The sequence below is a fragment of the Gouania willdenowi genome, chromosome 11 (assembly GCF_900634775.1).
Source record: "Gouania willdenowi chromosome 11, fGouWil2.1, whole genome shotgun sequence".
NCBI lineage: Eukaryota > Metazoa > Chordata > Actinopteri > Blenniiformes > Gobiesocidae > Gouania > Gouania willdenowi.
In genome coordinates, this window is record NC_041054.1 from 9,798,357 (window position 1) to 9,819,987 (window position 21,631).

A 21,631-nucleotide genomic window follows, 5' to 3' on the forward strand; every position below is an offset into this window, starting at 1 on the left:
GATGTAAACTCTTGATTTAGTTTATGGATGTAGAGATGTTTGATTTCATGGAAATTTGGATCTTAAGATTGAAGAAAAAAAAAAGTAATTTACTCACTAAACACATTTTTCTTTAAAATCTAAATTCTGACTTTAATCTAAGGATTCTGATTTTAAATTAAGAATTTTTCCGAATTTCTCACAATTGTTAGATTAAAGTCAGGATTTTTTGATTAATAGTAAAATTGTTTAGTCCCATCAAAAAGTCTATTGAAAAAAAAAAAAGGTCTATGTATTTACTTTGTTGCCTATGAATGTAAAAAGTTGTATGATTGTTATTGAGACAGTCGTGCTCTGGCCTACAGTTAATAATCAAGTGGGTGCAACAAGCATTCAGTCCCAAACGTGTAAGAACGGGAAATGTCTGTTTGCTCTGGGAATCTGATGGAGCAGTGACAGTTTCCAAACTCCATTCGACATGCGTTCAATCATCACATCTGATTCGATCAAAACACAGGTGTGCGTTTAGACAACACGTCCTCCTCTGAAAGGTGGACATGTTGTTCCACACGACTGAGCACCTGAGCCGTCATCATCGCTGAGTGTTGATCCAATTTGTGTCAGAAATTCTCTCTGGTGTTTTGTGGTTGGACTGTTTGATTTGACTCTCACGTTTTACACACTGAAGAAAAGAAATACCGTTCACTCTTTGATGCCTTTGTGTTTTTGTTCTCAGCTATTACACAGTTATTATACAGTTTCTACAGTAAAGCTACATTTTTTAAAAAAAACAACTGTCTTCTATTATATTCAATGAAGCTACTTTTACTTTGATAGCAAATTTTGATTTAGTTTGTCTTTCGACTAAAATATCATATAGTTTTAGTTAATAAATATCAGGACAGTTGCAGTTTTTGTGCAATTCCAGCACTTTAATTTGATCTTCTTTTGTGAAATAATATATTAAGGTTTCATTCATTCACACAATTTTTTTTTCAGAAAATGTACTTTGATCTTTTGACATGTTTCGACTGCCAACAGTCTTCCTTATAGAGACATCTACTGATCGCTTTGATCTGTCCATATGATTACCAAACAATTAGTAGATGCCTTTGAGGAAGACTGACAGTAGATCAAAGTATATTTCAAATTAAACTTCAAAGTAAATTTCCTGAAAAAAAATTGTCTGAATAAATGAAACCTTAACATAATAAATGATATTAAGATTTTAGTCGACTAAATCTGTTAAAGATGGAGTCAACTAAAATATACAGGATGTGTTAATTAAATTATTCCCATACAAACTATATATTCATGAATAATCCCAAAATTGCCAAACTTAAGTTCCTGAGGAAATTTAACATATAAATGAAGGACCTATAAAAAACAAAGCCCATATAATAACTATATAATTAGCACCAAAAACATAAATATTAGGTAAATAGATGCACATTTGGAGAAATTAACTTGTTTTAAGTGTGTGTGTCTTTTTGTGTTGTTTTCAGCTGGTCACTGTGGAATTCCGGAAGCCATTTCTAATGGCCAAGTGATCGGGGAGAACTTTGGTTATCGTGACACGGTGGTTTACCAGTGTCTACCAGGCTTTCGGCTGATAGGCTCATCAGTTCGAATATGTCTCCAGGACAACCAGTGGTCCAGCCAGCTGCCCATTTGTATATGTAAGAACACCTTACAAACACACAGAATATGTTCATTTATGATGTATAAATGTATTATTATTATTTATTCAACCCATTTCAACTAGGCTAATGCTAACTATAGCTTAATGCTATTGCTAGGCTAATGCTAAATAAATGCTCTTGCTTGGCTAATGCTAATACAACGCTAATGCTAACGCTAGATAAATGCTAATGCTAGGTTAATGCTAAGCTAATGTTAATGCTATTTAATACTAATGCTAGCTTATTTAATGCTAATTTATGTTAATGCTAACTAATGCTAGTGAAAGATAATGCTGATGCTAGTTGATGCTAATGGCAGCTAATGTTAATGCTAGCTAATGCTAAATTATGCTAGCTAATAGTAGCTAATGCTATGCTAATGTTCTGCTAATGCTAAGCTAGTGTTGTTTTGAGCGAGCGGGTCAGTAAATGAATGGATGGATCTTCTGAATTTGCTTATGCATCGTACTGCGTAACGGACAAGCACCTGCATCCTCATTTGTATTTTCTTCAGGAAATGCAAATTGTCTAGTTATCAGTATTATTAATATTATTTTATTTGTTTTAAAACAAGTTTTGATACATTCCCTATGTATCCCACAGTGACAAGTCCAAAGTCCTTTAAAATATTTAACATTACAATGTTATAGCCAACATTGCATTTTTTTATGGACTTTTTATCCAAAGGTGTGTAACTTCAAAAAGATTCTCCTCAAACCAGCACTTATTTTTTTCATTTTTTTCTCCTGAAAGACCAGGGGACCAAAACTGCCGGTGTAGTCAGAATGAGATAAACAGCTGTGCTGGAGGATAAACCAGAAAGCTCTGACATGTCCAGGCTACTTCTTCTAAAAATGGTCACTCGCTGAGAGCTACTCAAAGGATTTTAGAAAGCTCACAGGCAGAGCTGAGGTGGTGATGATGAAGCCAATTACAGGCGCCTTTACCCAAAAGAGACAGCTCATTTGTTCACCAAATTAGGAACATGTTTAAAGAACAGAGGGGGTTGTCACAGTGTTTACATTTATAGAGCAGAAGGCTCTTTTTTTTTTACTTCTTCTTTTTTTTGGTACAGCTTAGAGCAATGCTCAGTGTTGGGAACTAATAATAAAGGATCTTTTCTTGAGTGAGAAAGCATCTTTTTCGACAAAGTCTCAACTATTTTAATAATGCTATGCTGTTTATATTGCAGTTATTCATGCAGGAGTTATTGAGGGAAATCATTTTACAGTCACGTTATACTGTAATTATGGAGATGAGAGACTCTTGTTTTGAAACGGAGAAAGAAGATGAGGCTGCGTGGCGACATGCATGCGTGCATACATGTGCAGGATGATTGGGTCAGTTAAATTTAGCTTTTGGGTAAACAAACACATTTCTAATTTATGACTTACTGCGCATTATTCTCGAGTTATTTTCTCTTTTACATCTTTGCTTCTTTTATTTCAACTTTACAAGCATAACGATTTTACAAATGAAGTTTACAAAGCAGTTGGAATAAAAATGTGTGGCTACTGGTGCTGAAGCAGCCCCTGTTTTTGTTCTTACCTGTGCCTGTGTAAAGTGTTTCATCTGTCACGTTCACAGGAGGAACCTTTTCAGTAGTGCTGCCTCAGGGTACGAGTTATACCTCTGGTCTTAGGAAGAGGAAGTGAACTGCACTGACATTATTCTACTTGTTATTCTGCGTGAACAGTTCAACTAGTAGATTTGAGTTATTGTTGTAGAATACACAATTTCCAATAAGGGTGTCCCGATATCGATTATTGGTCAGATATCAGCAAAAAACAAGTATTGTATTAAGTATTGCATCTAAAATCTCTGATATAATGTATATTTATATAAGATTCCATTACATTTTGGGGATCAGGGGATCTGGATCAACACATTGATTTTGGAAAAGTTAAAGAAAATCTCTCAATCATTGTCCAAATGTCAAAAATTCATATCTAACCGATCTCTATTGAATTTGATTCAGTTATGTCAAGTTTGTTCTTCAGTTATCGCTGAGTTTCACGCGGATTAGATCTGGTTTGCGCATGTTAGCACAATTTCTCAAAAAAATGGCGGTGCCCATACATTTAGATCTACCGCATGGTTAATAATTATTCTAAGCCTTTAGAGTGTGAATGATCATGGTACTATTATCAGGATCATTGATCCATATATCTGCCAATATATGGCAAAGAGGAGATTTGCCGGAGGTTTCCATTCTCTGAGTGCTCGTGTTGACTTTTTTTTCAGAGCCTTCTCATTTATTTTTTATTAATTTTAATACATTTTAGAATATTGTTATGTTTAAGATTAAAATGTATGTAACCCATTGGTTAATAACAAAATCACACCCGTTGCTGACTATAGTTCTCTGAGTAATTTCATTCCACTCTACAAAATAAGTAATTCAAGTATGTATGATTCATGCTGATATCAGTAATACTCAAAGATGCAATATCTGTATCGTATGTATTGGGACACCCCTGGTTTTCATATGAAAAGACCTACATCACTTATAAAGTAATGAAGTTAACATTAGAGCTATGTTTTTCATTTTTATTGCAGCAGTTTTCTAAATGTATTAAATTTGCCTCCGTCTTACTGTGTATAACTGGTTTATTCTTTAGCGATCAGCTGCGGCCATCCAGGAAGTCCCATCTATGGTCGCACGGTGGGAAACGGCTTTAATCTCAACGACGTGGTCAGCTTCGTTTGTAACCGTGGTTATGAAATGGAGGGGCCTGCACGCGCTCAATGCCAGGCCAACCGCCAGTGGAGCCATCCGCCCCCAACGTGTAAAGGTGGGGAGAAAAGTTAAGTGTATTCACCCCTAACTTTATTTACCCCCCAGCCTTTAATGCCACCTCACGCCTATCTTTATTTACTTGTTCCTGTAGCACCCATCCTCCTTTATACCCTCCATTTTTCATCCTAACACACTTAATTCTACCTCTAACTCCAAGTGACTTTAAATGAAGCAAGTTGTTGAAAAATAACACTTTGTTTGCATTGATTTAATAATGAAAGTGTTTAGAGGTAGACATAATGCTCTGTGTACATGCCTTCCATTCCTGGATCCAGTTCCGAGAATGATGACTAATTATGTGTACAGCATAGATCTATAGCTTTGATTGTTCACAAGTTTGCACAGAGACTGTATGGCTCTATGCCCAGTTTCTAGAAGAACTGTGATCAAATGAAGCTCATTTTGAAAAAAAAAAAAAAAAAGAACAACAACAGCAAAGACAGCAGCATGTTTGGAACTGGATCCAGCGAAAACCTGCCTCTTCATACCATCATCATCATCATCATCTTACCACTGAGTTCATTGAACCTTTCAAAACCAATGCAGATTTTAGATCCGCTCCACTGCATTCCATTGTCAAGTCACCAGGACATCAAACAGAGGGGAGAGCAGTCACCCTCTTTGGTTAATGCCAAATAACACATGGCTTGCTGTCTCTCTTTCTACTCGTGTGTCCATGTGTGTTTGTGTGTGTGTGTGTCCCCATATCTGTGCGTATAGTGGTCAATTGCTCCGATCCAGGTATACCAGCCAACTCTATCCGGCAGAGTAAAATTGAGCATGGCAACTTCACTTTTGGCACAGTGGCTTTCTACGACTGTAACCCTGGCTATTACCTGTTTGGATCACCTGTGTTGACTTGCCAGCCCACAGGACAATGGGACAAACCTCTACCTGAATGCATAGGTTAGTATCCTTACACCGGATCTACTTTTGTTTTTTGTTGTTATTTTGTTCTAAATGTATCGTCATTTGTTATACTACAACTTACTTTATTACATATGAATAATTGTTTTTTGATTTTTACGCATTTTTAGTCCAATGTACATATTTTCATCATTTATTTTTTTTTGCTTGTCACTTTTCTTAAAAAAAAAACTATTGAAAATGTGGTAACACTTTACCTGAGATTTTATACATAAAAGCTGACATTATGATATGACATGACACCTGTCGTTAGCATGAATAAGGTGTCACGAAGGCTGTCATTGAGTGTCATTCGTTACTCTAACCCAGGGGTCTGCAACCTTTACTCTACAAGGAACCATTTAACCTCATCTCACCTGGATTAAAGTCCTCCTGGAACCAAAAACACACCTTCTCAATGAAGACAATACAGTGTATTAAATTATATACTGTTAAAATTATAGAGAATAATGTTTGATTGAATTTAATTTGATTTATTATTGATCATGTAAATGGAAACTTAAAAACAGTTTAAAACAGTATCTTGCATCTTCATATTCTTACACATCTCAGTTTACATGAACACAATGTTATATAAAGAAGATTTTTTTTAGTTAATGTATTTGAAAGGCTACAAAAAGTAACTTGAATTTGATAACACATGATCATGTGGTTAACACATGCTAATTGCTCATTTCTTGCCACACATAAAGCATGCATATTTAACCAGCACATGCATTTAACCAGTTAAATGAATCTGTACCCACACAATTAAAATCTCTATTTTCTTCCAGAATAGTGTTTTTGTTAGTTTAGTTATTTTACCAGGGATTTAAAACTTAAGGTTAGCCACAGGTGCAGGAAAGTTGATGGTCTGTAGATGTTGTAGGAGGTGAAGTAGGAAGGTGCTGAGTCATTGCACAACGTGATTTATTTTAGGTTAACAAATTGTTATATCTTGATTTTATTTGTCATTAATCATTAATAGCCTCTGTAAAAAAAAAAAAAAAAACTAATTATTTCAATAGTTCTTTTTAAAGCTATAGGGAGCCATTGCAAAAGAGTCAAAGAGCCACATTTGGCTCCAGAGCCTCAGGTTGCAGACCCCTGCCCTGGGAGAACCACAGCTGAACATCTGGCCTGGCATCATAGTCCATCAGTTCTGGTCCCATGATACTGATTCTGATGTACGCTCTCTCTCCGCTCGGCGCGTTCTTCCTTTTCACTGCTGCCCTCAATGTGATAATAAGAATTCTGTCATCTTATTATTTCTTTAAACACAGATTTATCTTGGTTTTTGTCCTCTCTCCGATTTGGTCAACACAAAACGTATTTGGTACTATCCAATTATAGAGCAACTAATTCACAAAGCTTTTTGTGAACTATGTCTGTCAATATTGTGCACAATATTAAGTGTAAAACGAAGAAAATACACCTTTAAAAATGTGTGTGTCTCAAAGTTGTTAATCTGTGTAATTCTCCTTCCATCTTGCCAGATTAACCAAACCCAGTGGACAACTTTCATCACAGAGATTATTTCAACTTTCTTACTCCACAGAAGTCATTTTCATGTCGATTTTCAGTTATTTTTCATAAAGAATGTCAATCATTGTTTCCACTTAGTAAATGCTATATCATGCACCACATAAAGTTAATGGTTTGTCGATGGCCTTTCAGTCTTTTTGAATGTGTCTGTATTTCTTTGAAGTTCTTGGTTTGCTGCAGCTGACAGAAGGCAGTGTTTGGTCAGGGTGACCTACCTACCTTAACCTCACTCCTTTCCTTTTTGCTGTCTCCTTCTGAATCCCCAGTTGTAGACTGTGGTCACCCTGGCTCTCCTCCTAACGGTGTGCTGAACGGAGATAAGTTTACATTTGGTTCAACGGTTCGATACTCCTGTCTGGGAGGAAGACAGCTAAAAGGAGAATCATCCCGGACGTGTCAGCTCAATGGCATGTGGAGTGCCCCCATGCCCTTCTGCTCTGGTAACCCATTTAACCCCTATTGAAAATACGTACTTTAATGTCTGTCTTATCAGAAGGTGAGATGGATAGATAGGAGTTGCAGATGAAAAGCAAAAAACGCTTCAGATGATGTGTGTAGGTTCACCAGAGTGTGGAGCATTTCATGCCTTTGCATTTTTGAGACCTTTTTGCTCTCAGCGAGAGGGATAATGAGAGGGATGGATGAACATATAGAGGGAAGGATTTGCACATGAAAAGGGAATATATCAGCATCTGTCTGTTAAAAAACCTCTGGAGCATATCCTGCCCTGCACTTACATTCACCTCTGTCCTAGACTCTGGACTATTGTATGTGTCTTTCTCATCCAGTAATCTTCTTTTAGCAGTTTGAGATGTTACATGTTCTACGTACAAGTCAGCAGACAAACCACCAAAATCTGCTTCAAGCTGCTACCCCCGATGATTCCTTTATTAGAGAAAAGCATAGCGTAGGCCTCATAGATCAATGAATCGAAGCTTTTACTCCAAAAAGAAAGGAAAAAGGTCAAAATTACTGCTAGAATGTTTGTTTTCATCTCCACCACAAACACTCTGACCCTCATTTGTCAACTTTGCGTGAAAACGGGTGCAAATCTAAGTGCACATTTGGTCGTACGACAGGACAAACTTGTGATTAATGAAACATTCATATTTGACCAATTTCGGCATTCAAATGATCGGGTGTAAATAAATCCGGTGGCTGAATTGGATCGTCATTAACTTGTTATGACCTCCTGATTCCCACAATGCAATGCGCCAAAATCTCAACAGTGTTTAAAGCGGAGATGAAAACATGCTTTCAAGCAGCAATTTCAACCATTTAACTTTTCTTTTTGGAGTAAACGATGTTTAAATCATTGATCTAAGAGGAAAACACTATGATTTTATCAAATAAAAACTGTGTCGGAGATGGCAGCTTGAAGAAACAATCACACATTTTCAAATTCTTCTTCAGCTTTGGTTGTATTCTAATTTGAAGAGGAATAGATTTATATGTGATTGCCTGCCTGCTGTAGACGCATCAGCGTAATTGTTCTTCAGATTGCTTTACACCAGCACATTTCATCCCTGTTGGATTTATGTATATCTCCACACTTATTGAGATGGTTGTCTCTGCAGACACAAAGACCTCCTTACCTTCCATCATGTACAAACAAAGTATCTCAGTTTTATGGTTCTCAGTTGGCTGACTGGGGGCACGGTTATGGGTCTTGAGACTGAGAGGCTCCCAGTTGCTCCTTATATAACAAATGGTTGATAAAGCATTCCAGATGAGTGACGAAGAATGTGTTGTTATTTACAGCAAATGCCTGGGGGAAGACGTGGGGTGAGGAAGGGTAATGGTTTAAAAAGAAGTGATTCATACTTGTTACCTGGCAGGTTGGCACCAAACCCCTGCAGAGATAAGAGTCTATCCTGTAGTTCGTTTGCAATCTTTGCAAATCACTTTAAGTCTTGCTGTTATACAAAAGACTTTCATATATATATAGAAATGTGTTCCTTTTTTAGGTGGGAACAATAAACTGTGTGCATATTCATACGTTACTAGACTTTGAATGTGCAAGGTTTTTATTTGGCGATTTCACTTCTAATTTGATTTATCGCAAAGTTTGACCTCTAACAGGTTTTGTTCAAATTTCATGACTACAAATAACCATTTAGACGTCCATAGATCCTGCTTTTCATCAGTTTTTAGGTTTATTTTATTGGGCCTAATAAAGGAAAGACCTTGGTTTTTGCTATTCCTTTAAGCATTCTCATTGTCTTTGAGTAATCATGTTTGCGAATGTCGAGATTTAAGAGCATTAACCTAATTAAATTGGAATAAACTTCCTTCAAACATTCAAAAAAGCCAAATTGTACCTTAACGCGTCATGTCATTTGCAATTTGTTTAACTTACGTTGCTGTCAAAAGCTTTACGTTTTCTGGTGTTGGGGAGTAGTTGACCAAATCCTTGAGATAGATTCACACTAGAACAAAAACTAAAGTAAAAGACTAAAAAACAAGGATTTTCAAAACCCTGAAAACATGCCATCATCATAAAGTGTGTAGAATATTCCCTTTGGTTGAGTAATACAATAATGATGAAACTTCGAAACACCCTATAGGAGAGTTTTTATTGAATTTTGGAGAGATATATAAAATTGTTCTTTCTGCTGAAATCTAATTTATGCACGGATCCACACTGGCTTTGGGGCTGAGGCTGCTTATGTGTGAAGGCATAGATAGACAGCGCCTGCATGCGTGCATTCCAATATACTCAGTATCACAGTGAAAAATCATCCTTGCAGTCACAAACTATTTCCCTCGCATTTCTGATCTTTAACAGACAAATGATAATGACATGGTGTGATGTTTATTCACATCTGAGGGCCACATTCTCCCAACCGGAGGCGTAACAAAAGATGGTATGTCATTATCTGCTGGAACCTTCCCATGTGTAAGCTCAATTTAGCAGCAAGCCTCTGGATATTTGCAGTATCAAGAGCCAGTGTGAAATTCTGCTGTTTGTTAAACGTATGAGCGGATACGAAAAAAATGTCTCCGCATGCATTAAAGAAGAGCCTCAGAGTGGTTGAACATTGTACAGATAATCTTTGAACTCATGGTTAACGCTAGGGGAAAGTCATTTCATACCCAAAATGTTGTCAATGACCTAAAAACAGCTTAGAAACACTCGACCAAAAAGAATATACCTCAAGTTCATTATATTAAATATACAGTAGTATAGCTTAAGTGTATTTTGCTCAGTGTGCATTAGGGTAAAAAGTATTAACACTATAACTCAAAATCTACTATTTTAATACTTCTTGGGACTAAATTTTCCCAATTTTGATGTATCAAGAGTAAACTTTGTGTACTATAAGTGTAAAATATATTGGCTTTTAGTAGAGACCAGTGGTTCCCACACCGTACCCCCTCAGACATTTAACCTGAAGCCATGTACCCCCTACTCCTGCACACTTAAAAAACACAGTAATGTAATGCAATTTTTTTTCAACCTTGGGGATGTGACCCCATGTGGGGTCACTTGGAATTCAAATGGGGTCCCGTTAAAAAATACTGATTCAAAATGCATTTTTAAGATGTATTAAATTTGTATTCAAATTATAAACACACGCACACACACACACACATACAAAGCACAATCCTAAACAACTGTATTCTATACTTTCAGTTTTTCAAATATAAATGCACTAATCCAACAAAAAACATCAAAAGCTAATTCTAGAAAGAAAGAAATAAGGCTCTGGAGATGGCAAAAATGTGTGATATTAAATGGGGTCACGACCAAAAAAAAGTTGGAAACCACTGATGTGATGTCACAATGTAGCTGTACGGTGAAATTTGTCTCTGCATTTTACCTATCCTGTTAAAGAAAAATATAGAATAATAACAAAAAAATAATAATAATCTGTAACCATGGGTAGTCTAACATCGGCTAATGTATCATTTGTGACAATGCATGGAGACTTCTGACTGCTGATTGATTCATATTCTAGTTTCCAATTTTTATTTTTTTATTCATGTACCCCCTATGACAATTTCCGTACCCCACTTTGGGAACCTAGGGTTTTGACCCTTTGATTGTCTGTAAACATTGTGACGTATTTTGTTGGGCGGGGCTTAGCCTGAAGGCAAAACCACAATTGTCTTTGTTATTTCTGAGCATGAGTGTCCGCTGGAATCTTATAAAACTTTATATTACGTCCACTAAAGTTATTCCTCCTTTTCTGGCACCCAAACACACAACAAAGCTGTAACATTACTAGCCTCCATAGTGTTTCCTGTTTTTGCCTCCAGCCACGTCACTCATGACGTGGGCCATTAAGGGGTCTATATGCTCAAAGCTTTATTTCATACTACCTTATGGGTATACTATCACTATACTAGAAATATACTCCTAACCCACTTTCATTTAAGAAAGCCTTTCTGTATTGTATTATATCCACTGCCATATACGTTCTAAACTGAAGTATCTTACCAATAAACCTCATGTTTATGTATTTATAGTGTATATAGATAGGAATTCACAAAAGAAGAATTATATTCAGGATAAGGAACACCTTAACCTCTTAATAAATGTAATATTATATTAACCTCAAAATAAGGTAGAATATAATTTTTAAAAAAATGCCACATAAAAGAATAATCAATACATTTTTTATGTTCATATGTGTGAAGGTGTTTCCAGTAGCTTGTTTATTCTGTCTGACAGAATTTGCTGACCAAGCTGCTGTACAAGGGCAAACTAGGTTTACACACACACACACACACACATAATGATATACACTCCCGCCTGTCAATATCTTGTATATACAGTTCACAACAACCTTTTGGCACGCTTGTGTAACGCAAGAATGTGAGTAGTGTTGAAAAATTGAAGCCATAGTGTGTTTTCCAAAGCACTGCAAGGACTTAAATTACATCATACATACAGTATTTTTTTTTTTTTGCCTTGATTTTTATAGAAGAATGAATAGTTGAAAATCCAGAGGCTCAAAACCAGTGTTTGTGTTTTCCTGTCTGTAGGCGACACAACAGGTTCCTGTGGTGATCCTGGCATCCCATCCCATGGTTCAAGAGAACAAACAGACTTTAGGATTCGTTCCAAGGTCTTCTTCACGTGCTCAGAGGGATACGATCTGATTGGTTCCTCGGAAAGGATGTGCTTCCCGAACGGAACGTGGTCTGGCACGCAGCCATTTTGTAAACGTAGGATGATATTTCTGCTTGAGTCCGATGCAGCTTTGATCACGATTCAGTAATGGAGAAACTCAAACGACCTAAACTCTCTCTCATCCTCCTCCCAGCTGTCCAGTGTGGGAACCCTGGCACTCCCAGTAATGGCAGAGTGTTTCGTTTGGACGGAACAACGTTTTCTCACTCTGTGATTTACTCCTGCATGGATGGGTATCTGCCCACTGGTGCCACCACCAGGCTCTGCCAGGCCAACGGGACTTGGTCGGGGTTACAACCTAACTGTACCAGTGAGTTACCCAGGCAGCCATTCACAGATTAACACCACCATGAAGAAATACATTATTTATTAATACCAGCACATTTGTTTGAATAGGAGTTCCTGAAAAGTTATTGTTTTTGTTAGTCTGTTTTTTTTTGTTGTTTTTTTTAATTTTTTTGACTAATGTAGTTTATTAAGAATAATAAACGTTCTTATGCTAAAGGATTTATAGTGAATGGAAATTAGCCGTTCTTTAACAGCAAATTAATTATTCTGTGTTAGTTGTTGGTCTTTTTGTGTATATATTCTTGGCAGTGGCTATCAGTATTGTTGCCGTATCAATATACAGACATTCTATCCATCTAGCCCCTCATTGGCCAATTTAGGGCACATGATAGGTCAGTCATTGACCAGTTTAGGTCACATGATAGGTCAGTCATTGGCCAGTTTAGGTCACATGATAGGTCAGTCATTGGCCAGTTTAGGTCACATGATAGTTCAGTCATTGGCCAGTTTAGGTCACATGATAGGTCAGTCATTGGCCAGTTTAGGTCACATGATAGGTCAGTCATTGGCCAGTTTAGGTCACATGATAGGTCAGTCATTGGCCAGTTTAGGTCACATGATAGTTCAGTCATTGGCCAGTTTAAGTCACATGATAGGTCAGTCATTGGCCAGTTTAGGTCACATGATAGGTCAGTCATTGGCCAGTTTAGGTCACATGATAGGTCAGTCATTGGCCAGTTTAGGTCACATGATAGTTCAGTCATTGGCCAGTTTAGGTCACATGATAGGTCAGTCATTGGCCAGTTTAGGTCACATGATAGTTCAGTCATTGGCCAGTTTAGGTCACATGATAGGTCAGTCATTGACCAGTTTAGGTCACATGATAGGTCAGTCATTGGCCAGTTTAGGTCACGTGGCTAAACCTAACCGTAAACCTAAGCCCTAACCCTAAAAAATGTTGCGATATAGGGTTATAACCTAACCCTAATCCAAAGACGCGACGTACGTGTACTTCGGTTAACCGGGGGTTGTCCGTACGGCAACTTCAAACCCGCTAATTCACACCTGCAGCTCGTTAGCGTTAGCCTGCTCACCATCATGTCCAAATACTGCCTAACCTTCTCCTTTTAGGAAACATTAGCTTTGATCAAATCTATCCTTCCACACAATTATTGAATTTAACCGTTGACAAGTGTCATATAGTTTTACTCACTTTATTTATTTTTTTGTTCTTAAAGCAAAATGATGAAAATTAAAAAATAGACAAAATAAAGTTGGTAGTTAACAGGAGATGTTTCTCCAACCCTTAGCAAAACAAGCAAAAGCCATTTTTAAAATCCGTCTTTACATTGAACCCAATGGGGCGACTAAACAAAGAATACGAGCTGTGTACTATAAATTCCTTGCAACGACGTCCAAATCATAAATATTCCTAAATTTCTAATGTGAGATTGTAAGTTTTCCTTTTCACCTTGTTTCATACGCCATTGTTTAAATTATCCTGCCACACTATAGGGTCTGTGTAATTAAATGAATCTTAAATGTTGATCTCTCGGCAGCTTTTATAGAGTAGCATGAATAACCCTGATGGCTGTTGACTACAACTAATTGGCTTTTTGAACCCAGAGGGGAGAAAATATCAACAGCATATTACCTTGAAAGAAATCATCCCGTTTTTATGTAAAATATGAACAGTGCCATTTGGAATAATGTGTTAATCACTGCTGTACGTTCACCGTGCCACAGAAAATGTACGTGTAAGCATATTTTAAAGATGTTCGGGGACAGAGGCAGGCAGCATTTACATTTGCCAATAATCTGTGTGCAAACATAATGTGTCTTTGTGTTTGCTGAGGAAATTCAGTCAGAACCAGAAGCATTAAGAAAACTTTATCCTAGGACATGTATCAAACTCGAGGCCTGGAGGCCAAATCCGGCCCTTTTGAGCATTCACTTTGGCCCTCAGGAAAAAGTAAAAATTGACATCATTGAAAGTCAATGAACCTAAAACTCCATAATATTTACAGTTTTCCCATGCTTATCCAACATGATGGCCGTCATTTCTAATCATAAATTGTTGAAAGAATCAATATTTTTCTAAAATCCTGCTTTTCCCCCCCAAATTATTCCACAAAATTTTCCTAAATTAAATAGGAATTGGACACAAATAAAGTAATTTTAAAGTGTAGATCCTGCAGTTACTGATATGTGTGGCATCTTACATCTCTGACATTATTGTCATATTAAACATTGTCTTTAAAATAATAAAAATCACCTTAAGAGAAACATTGGAGACCTAATGTGATTAAAATGAAGTATCAGAGCAGATATCCAGATTGACATGTTCTGGTTTGGGATTTAAAAGCATTTTAACTGTCAACATTAATGACGAAGGACTGAAAAAGAATTTATATTCCTTTAAAGAGAGTGCAACCTTTGCTGTGTTAATTACTCCTGTTGTTTTCTTTATGAGAAGAAAAGCCCATATAAATCTGTGAAGACATCATCTAGTATATTACGCGACTCATTATTGACTGTAAACCTCTCAAGTTGAACTTCCACTTGCAAACAAGCGTGCGAGATTTACAATTAGAGTTTACCAGAGACAATTAGAGGATTTTTGCTGTGACATTATCTGCCATCTGCTGGGTCACAGACAAAATGATCATACCGTTACAGACTTCCAGCTTTTTTCCTTTGCCTCAAACATGCATCATGGATTACCATAAAATATAAGAATTAAACATCTGATAAATCTGACAGAGAGTGAAAGTAAGACCATTCCCTCCCCTTTCTCATCTCCCTGCTTAGGGAGGAAATTGCCAATATGTAATTCTTAACTTCTGTCACCTTTGCTGTCCCTCTTGTCTTCATTATGCACCCTCTCTTTATTATTTGAATTACCCACACAAAGAATCATTGATAAAGCTGTAATATTCAAATTTAAATTCCAATTACCCTGTGCAATAGCATGACCTGCAAAGCAATCTTCATCTTTATCCCATTGTGTCCACTCACTTCCACCTTTTCTTTCCTTTTTTTTTTTTTTTTTTTTTTATATTATTTGCTCAGTGATAAACTGCGGGGATCCAGGAGTCCCAGCCAATGGTCTGCGGTACGGAGAAGACTTCACCATCAGCCAGAACATTTCTTTCCAGTGCCAGCCTGGTTATAGGATGGAGGAGGACGGTTCACCCATTAGGATGTGCACACAGAATGGAACATGGAGTGGGAATATGCCTATATGCTCAGGTAAAACTGTAAGATCATAATAATAATAATAATAATAATAATAATAATAATAATAATAATAATAATAATAATAATAATTAATAGTTCATTTCATTCACAAATTGCTTTTCAAAACACTCAAAGACACTTTAAAAGTCAAAAATGGAAACACAGACAAGAAAAAGAGACTAAAGATCAAATTATGAATCTATATATCATGTTTAGATTAAACATAAAAAACCACTGCTGGGTTGTAATGCGCTTTTTGGTATTTTATTTTGAAAGGCACTTAATTGGATAAAAGATTGAGGGGCGGATTCACTAAGATCTGAAATAAAGGGTGGTAAACCAGTTGCTTCCCTAAATCCTTTGGTGACGCAGTTTCCTCACCTGCTGCGAGGAATTCACTAAGATTGCAGCAATGATTAGTGCACGTGCAGAAGTGGTGGAGACCGCCCTATTTCATACGAAGTGCGTAGAAGCAAAGCGTGTTCGTAGAGGAAGCTAATAAAAAAATTGGATGAATTACAGCAAAGACAGATAGATAGATAGATAGATAGATAGATAGATAGATAGATAGATTCTTTATTCATCCCGCAATGGGGAAATGTGCGTGGGTGTGAGTGACGGGGGTGTGCCCGCGTGTGTGAGAGTGAATCGCGGAGGAGAGTTGTGTGTGCGTTCCTATGGGTAGAGTCCGACACGGCGACCGAGACTGGTAGCGAGCGTATGTTTATAGTGCAGCCACATAATAAAGTGCAGCTCTACAACAGCAAAACGGCCTGTTCTTCCTACGTGGTACCATCTTTAACAAGCGTGAGGTGTACGGGAGTGATCCCTGGAGGAGAAGCAGCCTCTACGGCTATGGAGAGTGCGGATCTCCGCTGTGTCCTCCCAGCCACGGTGGGGAGACGAAGCAGGAAAGGCTTTTACACGTTGTTCAAATTGTGAATTTATTCATCCCAAATAGGTCTGAAAATGCCATTCCTCGGTCGTCTTTCCTCTCCCCTGCTTCGTCTCCTCACAAATATCACTGCTGCCATCACTGCACAAAAAGCTTTGACAGTTACCACCTGGTTGTGGGCCGTGCTAAATTCATACAGAAAAAAAGAGGCAGCAGTGAAGTCCAGCTTTGATGAATCGCATTGCTTAATTAATTTATTTGCATTTCCTTCTCCCATATCTTGGCTCCCCTTGTGAGCTCCGCCTACTATACATATTCATTAGAGGGAATGGATTAATGGATTGAGGGCGCATTGCGACGTGCAGCAGCCGCGCACTCCTGATTCCATTGGGTTTGTATGGATTATTAGTGCGTGGAGTGATTTTTTCACGTTTTAATTCACCTAAATCCGCCTCTGAGTGGTTGAGACAGTGTTTTTCAACGTTGGAGTCGGGACCCCATGTGGGGTCACCTGGAATTCAAATGGGGTCACCTGAAATGTCTAGTACTTGGTACAAAAAAACAAAAAACGTATTCAAATAAACTTTTACATTTTTTTTTTACATTTTTAAAAAAATATTATTATTTTTCAAATACACACCACACACAATACATATCAAATAACTGTATCCTATACTTGAACTTTCTCAAATGTAGTATAAAAATAGCTAATGTGGCGCATTTGTCAACTTGTGCACTAATCATGGCTACTCTGTATTTGTATCACACTTTAATAAACATGATCAGAAAACTAATTCTAGGCAAAAAAAAAAAAATGTCTCTGGGGTTGCCGGACATTTGTGATATCAAAATGGGGTCACAACCCGAAAAAGGTTGGGAACCTCTGGGTTAGGAGCAGAAAAGTGTGTCTTAAAGTTATATATATATAGTTATATAGAGTAGTGTAATGTTTAAAACATTAGAAAATAAATTTGTATCACACTGTTAAATACATGCTTATACAAAAATGTAGACTGAAGGTGACAGTGATTCCCAAACTGTCAGGCCTAAATTTTAAAAGAGAAGAACATTATTACAATACAATGCATTTATGATTTACTCCTTATATTTCATATTAACTGTTTTAAAAAAACAACGTAATTGTGGCACACACCATCTCCCTGTTGCAAGTAACTGCACCTCCATAATGAGAAAAAGTTTTTTTTTAAAGTCACCTTTACTATCGCTGTGCTGTGCCACTGCCTGATGAAAAAGTAGGAGGCAACCTAATTTAAGTGAAAACACAATTGCTTTCAATCCCCTTCCTCTGTGTAATAAGTGCTGTAGCGTCACAATCAGCTTGTGTGAATGAGCGCTTGTTGTTGTTGTTTTTGTTCTGTGCTAGCGGTGACGTGCTCAGCGCCTCCTGCCATCAGTAACGGGCTTCTGCAGGGCACTGACTTTGAGTGGGGCAGCAGTGTGAGCTACAGCTGCTCTCCTGGATACGAGCTCTCCTTCCCTGCTGTCCTCACGTGTGTAGCCAACGGCACCTGGAGCGGCATGCTCCCACAGTGTCTACGTAAGTAACAATATCAAACAAGGTCTTCACTTCATGACCTAATGAAGGCTTTGATCACAAAATATATACGGTAAATGTTTTACGGTGTACATTTTAGGACATCCTCAGGTCTCAGAGTGAGGTATCAGGTATCAGGAAATCCTCTGTCAGATGAGACGGCCTAACATGTCAAACCAAACACAGTCAAATGACACGGCCTCAGGCTTCAAAATAAAAGCTGTCAGACAGGACGTAAAACACAACATGACGTTGTATTTTGAAGGAACCGAAAATACACATGACATCATCAATATGCGCTGCTTCGAAGACGGGAGTAAGTTGAAAGCTGCAATTTTCGATTTTTTTTTTTTTTAAAGGTTAAGACATATTAATGTTTCATTTCACTATCTATTTATTAATCAAATAGTACGTTGATATATCTTAACTTTTAAAAAATAACTTACTTCTTCATACATACTTCCGGTTCCTTCAAAATAAAATGCCATGTTGCGTTTTACGGACTGAGGCCGTTGAGTCTGACGACTTTTGTTTTGTAATTTAACGACGTTTCATTTGACGGAGGTTTTGCTGAGTCATGAGTTCGTTTGGTCTGACAAATGACAGAGGTTTCCCTGATACCTGATTCCTCATTCTGAAACCTGAGGATGTCCTAAAATGTACACCGTACTGTTAACATACATTCACAGTTACGCTGAGAACTTGGTGGTTTATGTGTTCGCAGCTAAGTTTTGTGGCGACCCTGGTACGCCAGTCGGTGGTTTCAGAGAGGGGAGAAGTTTCATCTACCAATCAGAAGTATCCTTCAACTGTGCTCCTCCGTATATACTCGTCGGCACGACAACCAGGCTTTGTGAAAGCGACGGTACCTGGAGTGGAACGCAGCCCCGATGCATTGGTAAATGTATTAGTTTACAGAAGATAATGAGATGAAACGGGTGGAGCGCTTAAGATTAAAGATTCCGATGGTTATTGGTGTGTTGCAACCAATTTGAATAGGTGCATATCGCCACCTTCAATGACCTATGATAAAAAATAACTGATTCATATTCTGATGTAATGCAATTTTCTTGTTCAGAAAGCAAAACGGACAGATTCCTGTGCCTGTACAAAACTTGTTTCTGCTATCCCAACTGACTTTTCAAAAATGTTGTATGCTACAATATCAATTCAATCAAATCTACCCAGTCAACAAATAATGAACACGGTTACCAATCTTTTTATGTGTTGACACTCGAATCACGGTGAAGGCCTTAAACTGGGTCAATACCAGTGTTATTTTTGTTGACTGTTTTTGTCAAGGTTTTCGTCGACTACATTAACTACACTTGACAATAACGAGACTATGGCCATGGTTACATGATGTTTTTTTAATTCCGAATTATATATTCCAAATTAAATCATTCAAAATTAAAGTGTTCTGCTTCGTGTTTACGCGGAACTGGTAATACCCGAACGAGGTTTACATGGAAAACAGGTTTATTGGGCTTTAGTTAAATCCGCTTCAGGTCTGGGGGTTGAGAAGGCTCTGATTGGACAGAATGTGACGTACCACGTCTATCAGGAAAAACACACAACAAACCTTTTATTGTCGGCTATAACACGGAAAACCACACGAGACTGTTTTCACCTTTATTTTGATTGTAGTTTTGAAGCAGCAGCTGGACAAGCGGAGCAGAAGAGCGATAGGAACTAATCACCGGTAAAAAGCCCAGTAAAACTCTGGAAAACAATAACCAGGAATAAATATTTGCTCTCTGGTAAAGACAGTAGCTCTAACAACTGGTGAAATGATAAACTGGCGATATTACAGCCTGTGAATGCAGTACCGGGACGCATTTACTCCGCCTCCGGTTCCTAGTGCCTGATGTCCTGTGAAGCCTGTTTCATTTACCATGTTAAACGAGGTCCGTGTGTGTTTCATAAGTCTGTGTGTGTCCGTGTGAAAATCTGCATGTTTATGCATCCGTCCATCCACTCTTTTCATTATATTCATGTCTTTTAAGACTCTTATTAAATCGTCTAGGCTGGAGTCCGGGCCGCCACCATCTTGGATTATGTTGTCACCAGTGCGTCATCGCCGCAAGTCGCACATGCTCAAAACGATACGAATTAACTTAAAGCCACTTCAACCAAGTGAAGTGTTTACAAGAAAGAGGAATTATCTAATTCTGAATTAAAAACGGAATAAACCAGCCACCTAATTCGGAATTAACTTTAATTCGGAATTCAATTAGCATTAGGAATTATGTGTTTACAAGGTCAGGCTCAGTGCCATTGACGAGATAACTCGTCATTTGCGTTTTTTCACGGGGTTACTAGAAAACACCCTGGCGGAGGTCCCTCATCAATATCTAAGCTGTGGGGTGTTGTAGTGACCAACTGTGCCCTGAAGATGGCAGCAGTACACCTTTAGATGAGAGATTAGCCACTGATGCTACCCAGCAAAGGAGGAAGATGCAGGAACGAGTGAGATTATGGCGCTACAGAGTGATATTGTGACGTATCCAGCAGCTCACAGCACCACATACTAACACAGAACATGTATGGACATGAGTGGATTATTGATAATGTTGCGATGGTGAGATAAAACCATCAACTAACCGGGCCAAACGGGTCATCGCTGAGTGTCGGGAGGGGGTGGGCGGGGGGGGGGGTGCTTAGCAGAGCTAAGAGGGAGAGGACGAAAGGTGTTTACGAGATAGAAAATGGGGCTACGTACGAGAGTTGACGTTCCCAGCAGCGCACAGCAGCGCATATTTGACCAGAGCATGTGTGGAACTCATGGATAGTGTGGTGATTGTGAGATAAAACAATAAAAAAAAAAGGGGAACGCAGTGACACTCTGTATGTCCGGGAGGAAGAGGAAGTTGCGTGTGTGCAGACTGACGGGAGAGAAGCTTGGAGGAATGCCAAAATACAGTAAGAAATTCATTCAACTCTGACCCAGATAGCAAAATAATAATAATTTTGCCCTCAAAAGCCCTGTCTCAGTGGTTTTTTTGGTTTTGTATAAGGAAACAATGTTCAGATGTTAGAGTTGTCACTAAAGCAAAAAAAAAAAAAAAATAGCTTTAAAGTCACTGACAGGGTTTTTTTTAGAAAAAGGCTTTTTTCTCTGAAACTGAAGATTTGTGTAAAACTTTCTATTCATCGGCAGATTACAAAAGAATGAAACGAGCCAGAAACAAATTCTTTTTTTGATGAAAGTAGAGGTTTCAATCTTTCAGAATCTGCTGTCAGATTTCAGATTGTCATAGTAGAAAATATTCTGTGGGTCTTTAAAAATCAGTAAAAATGCTCAAAAACGGCTTGCACTGAGTTCACTTTCATTCCACTTTAAAGAAGAATTAAAGCTCCCATGTAAGCATGGCCTATGACTAATTAAGAAAAATACTAATGTGAACAAAAAGCTCTATCAAAATAAATGGATATTTTCCCCAACAAATAAAAACAAAAGTAGAAAGTATCCCAAGTATTCTTTTTATTATTATTGTTAAATATATCCATGTTAGCCTGAATGACTGAGTTTTATAAAATACATTAGTGAGGCTTTTATCTTTTGGCAAAGACTGTCTGAAGATTTTACTGGCTGCTTTCA

At 37.8% G+C, this 21,631-nt stretch overlaps 1 protein-coding gene and 1 long non-coding RNA gene across 2 annotated transcripts in view; one reads left to right on the forward strand and one right to left on the reverse strand.

Annotated features, from left to right (window-relative positions):
- Window positions 1–21,631, forward strand: part of csmd3b (CUB and Sushi multiple domains 3b) — a 434,915-nt gene that overhangs the window by 395,111 nt on the left and 18,173 nt on the right. Inside the window, 9 exon segments of the mRNA XM_028460951.1 lie at window positions 1,485–1,658; window positions 4,283–4,456; window positions 5,182–5,367; window positions 7,179–7,352; window positions 11,905–12,087; window positions 12,186–12,362; window positions 15,413–15,592; window positions 17,860–18,033; window positions 18,755–18,928. Coding sequence (XP_028316752.1) covers window positions 1,485–1,658; window positions 4,283–4,456; window positions 5,182–5,367; window positions 7,179–7,352; window positions 11,905–12,087; window positions 12,186–12,362; window positions 15,413–15,592; window positions 17,860–18,033; window positions 18,755–18,928 — 1,596 coding nt within the window.
- Window positions 696–19,658, reverse strand: LOC114471952 (uncharacterized). The gene is made up of 3 exons (XR_003675049.1): window positions 19,473–19,658; window positions 19,354–19,357; window positions 696–710 (listed from the first exon to the last, which is right to left on the reverse strand). It is a non-coding gene; the product is annotated as an uncharacterized LOC114471952 (long non-coding RNA).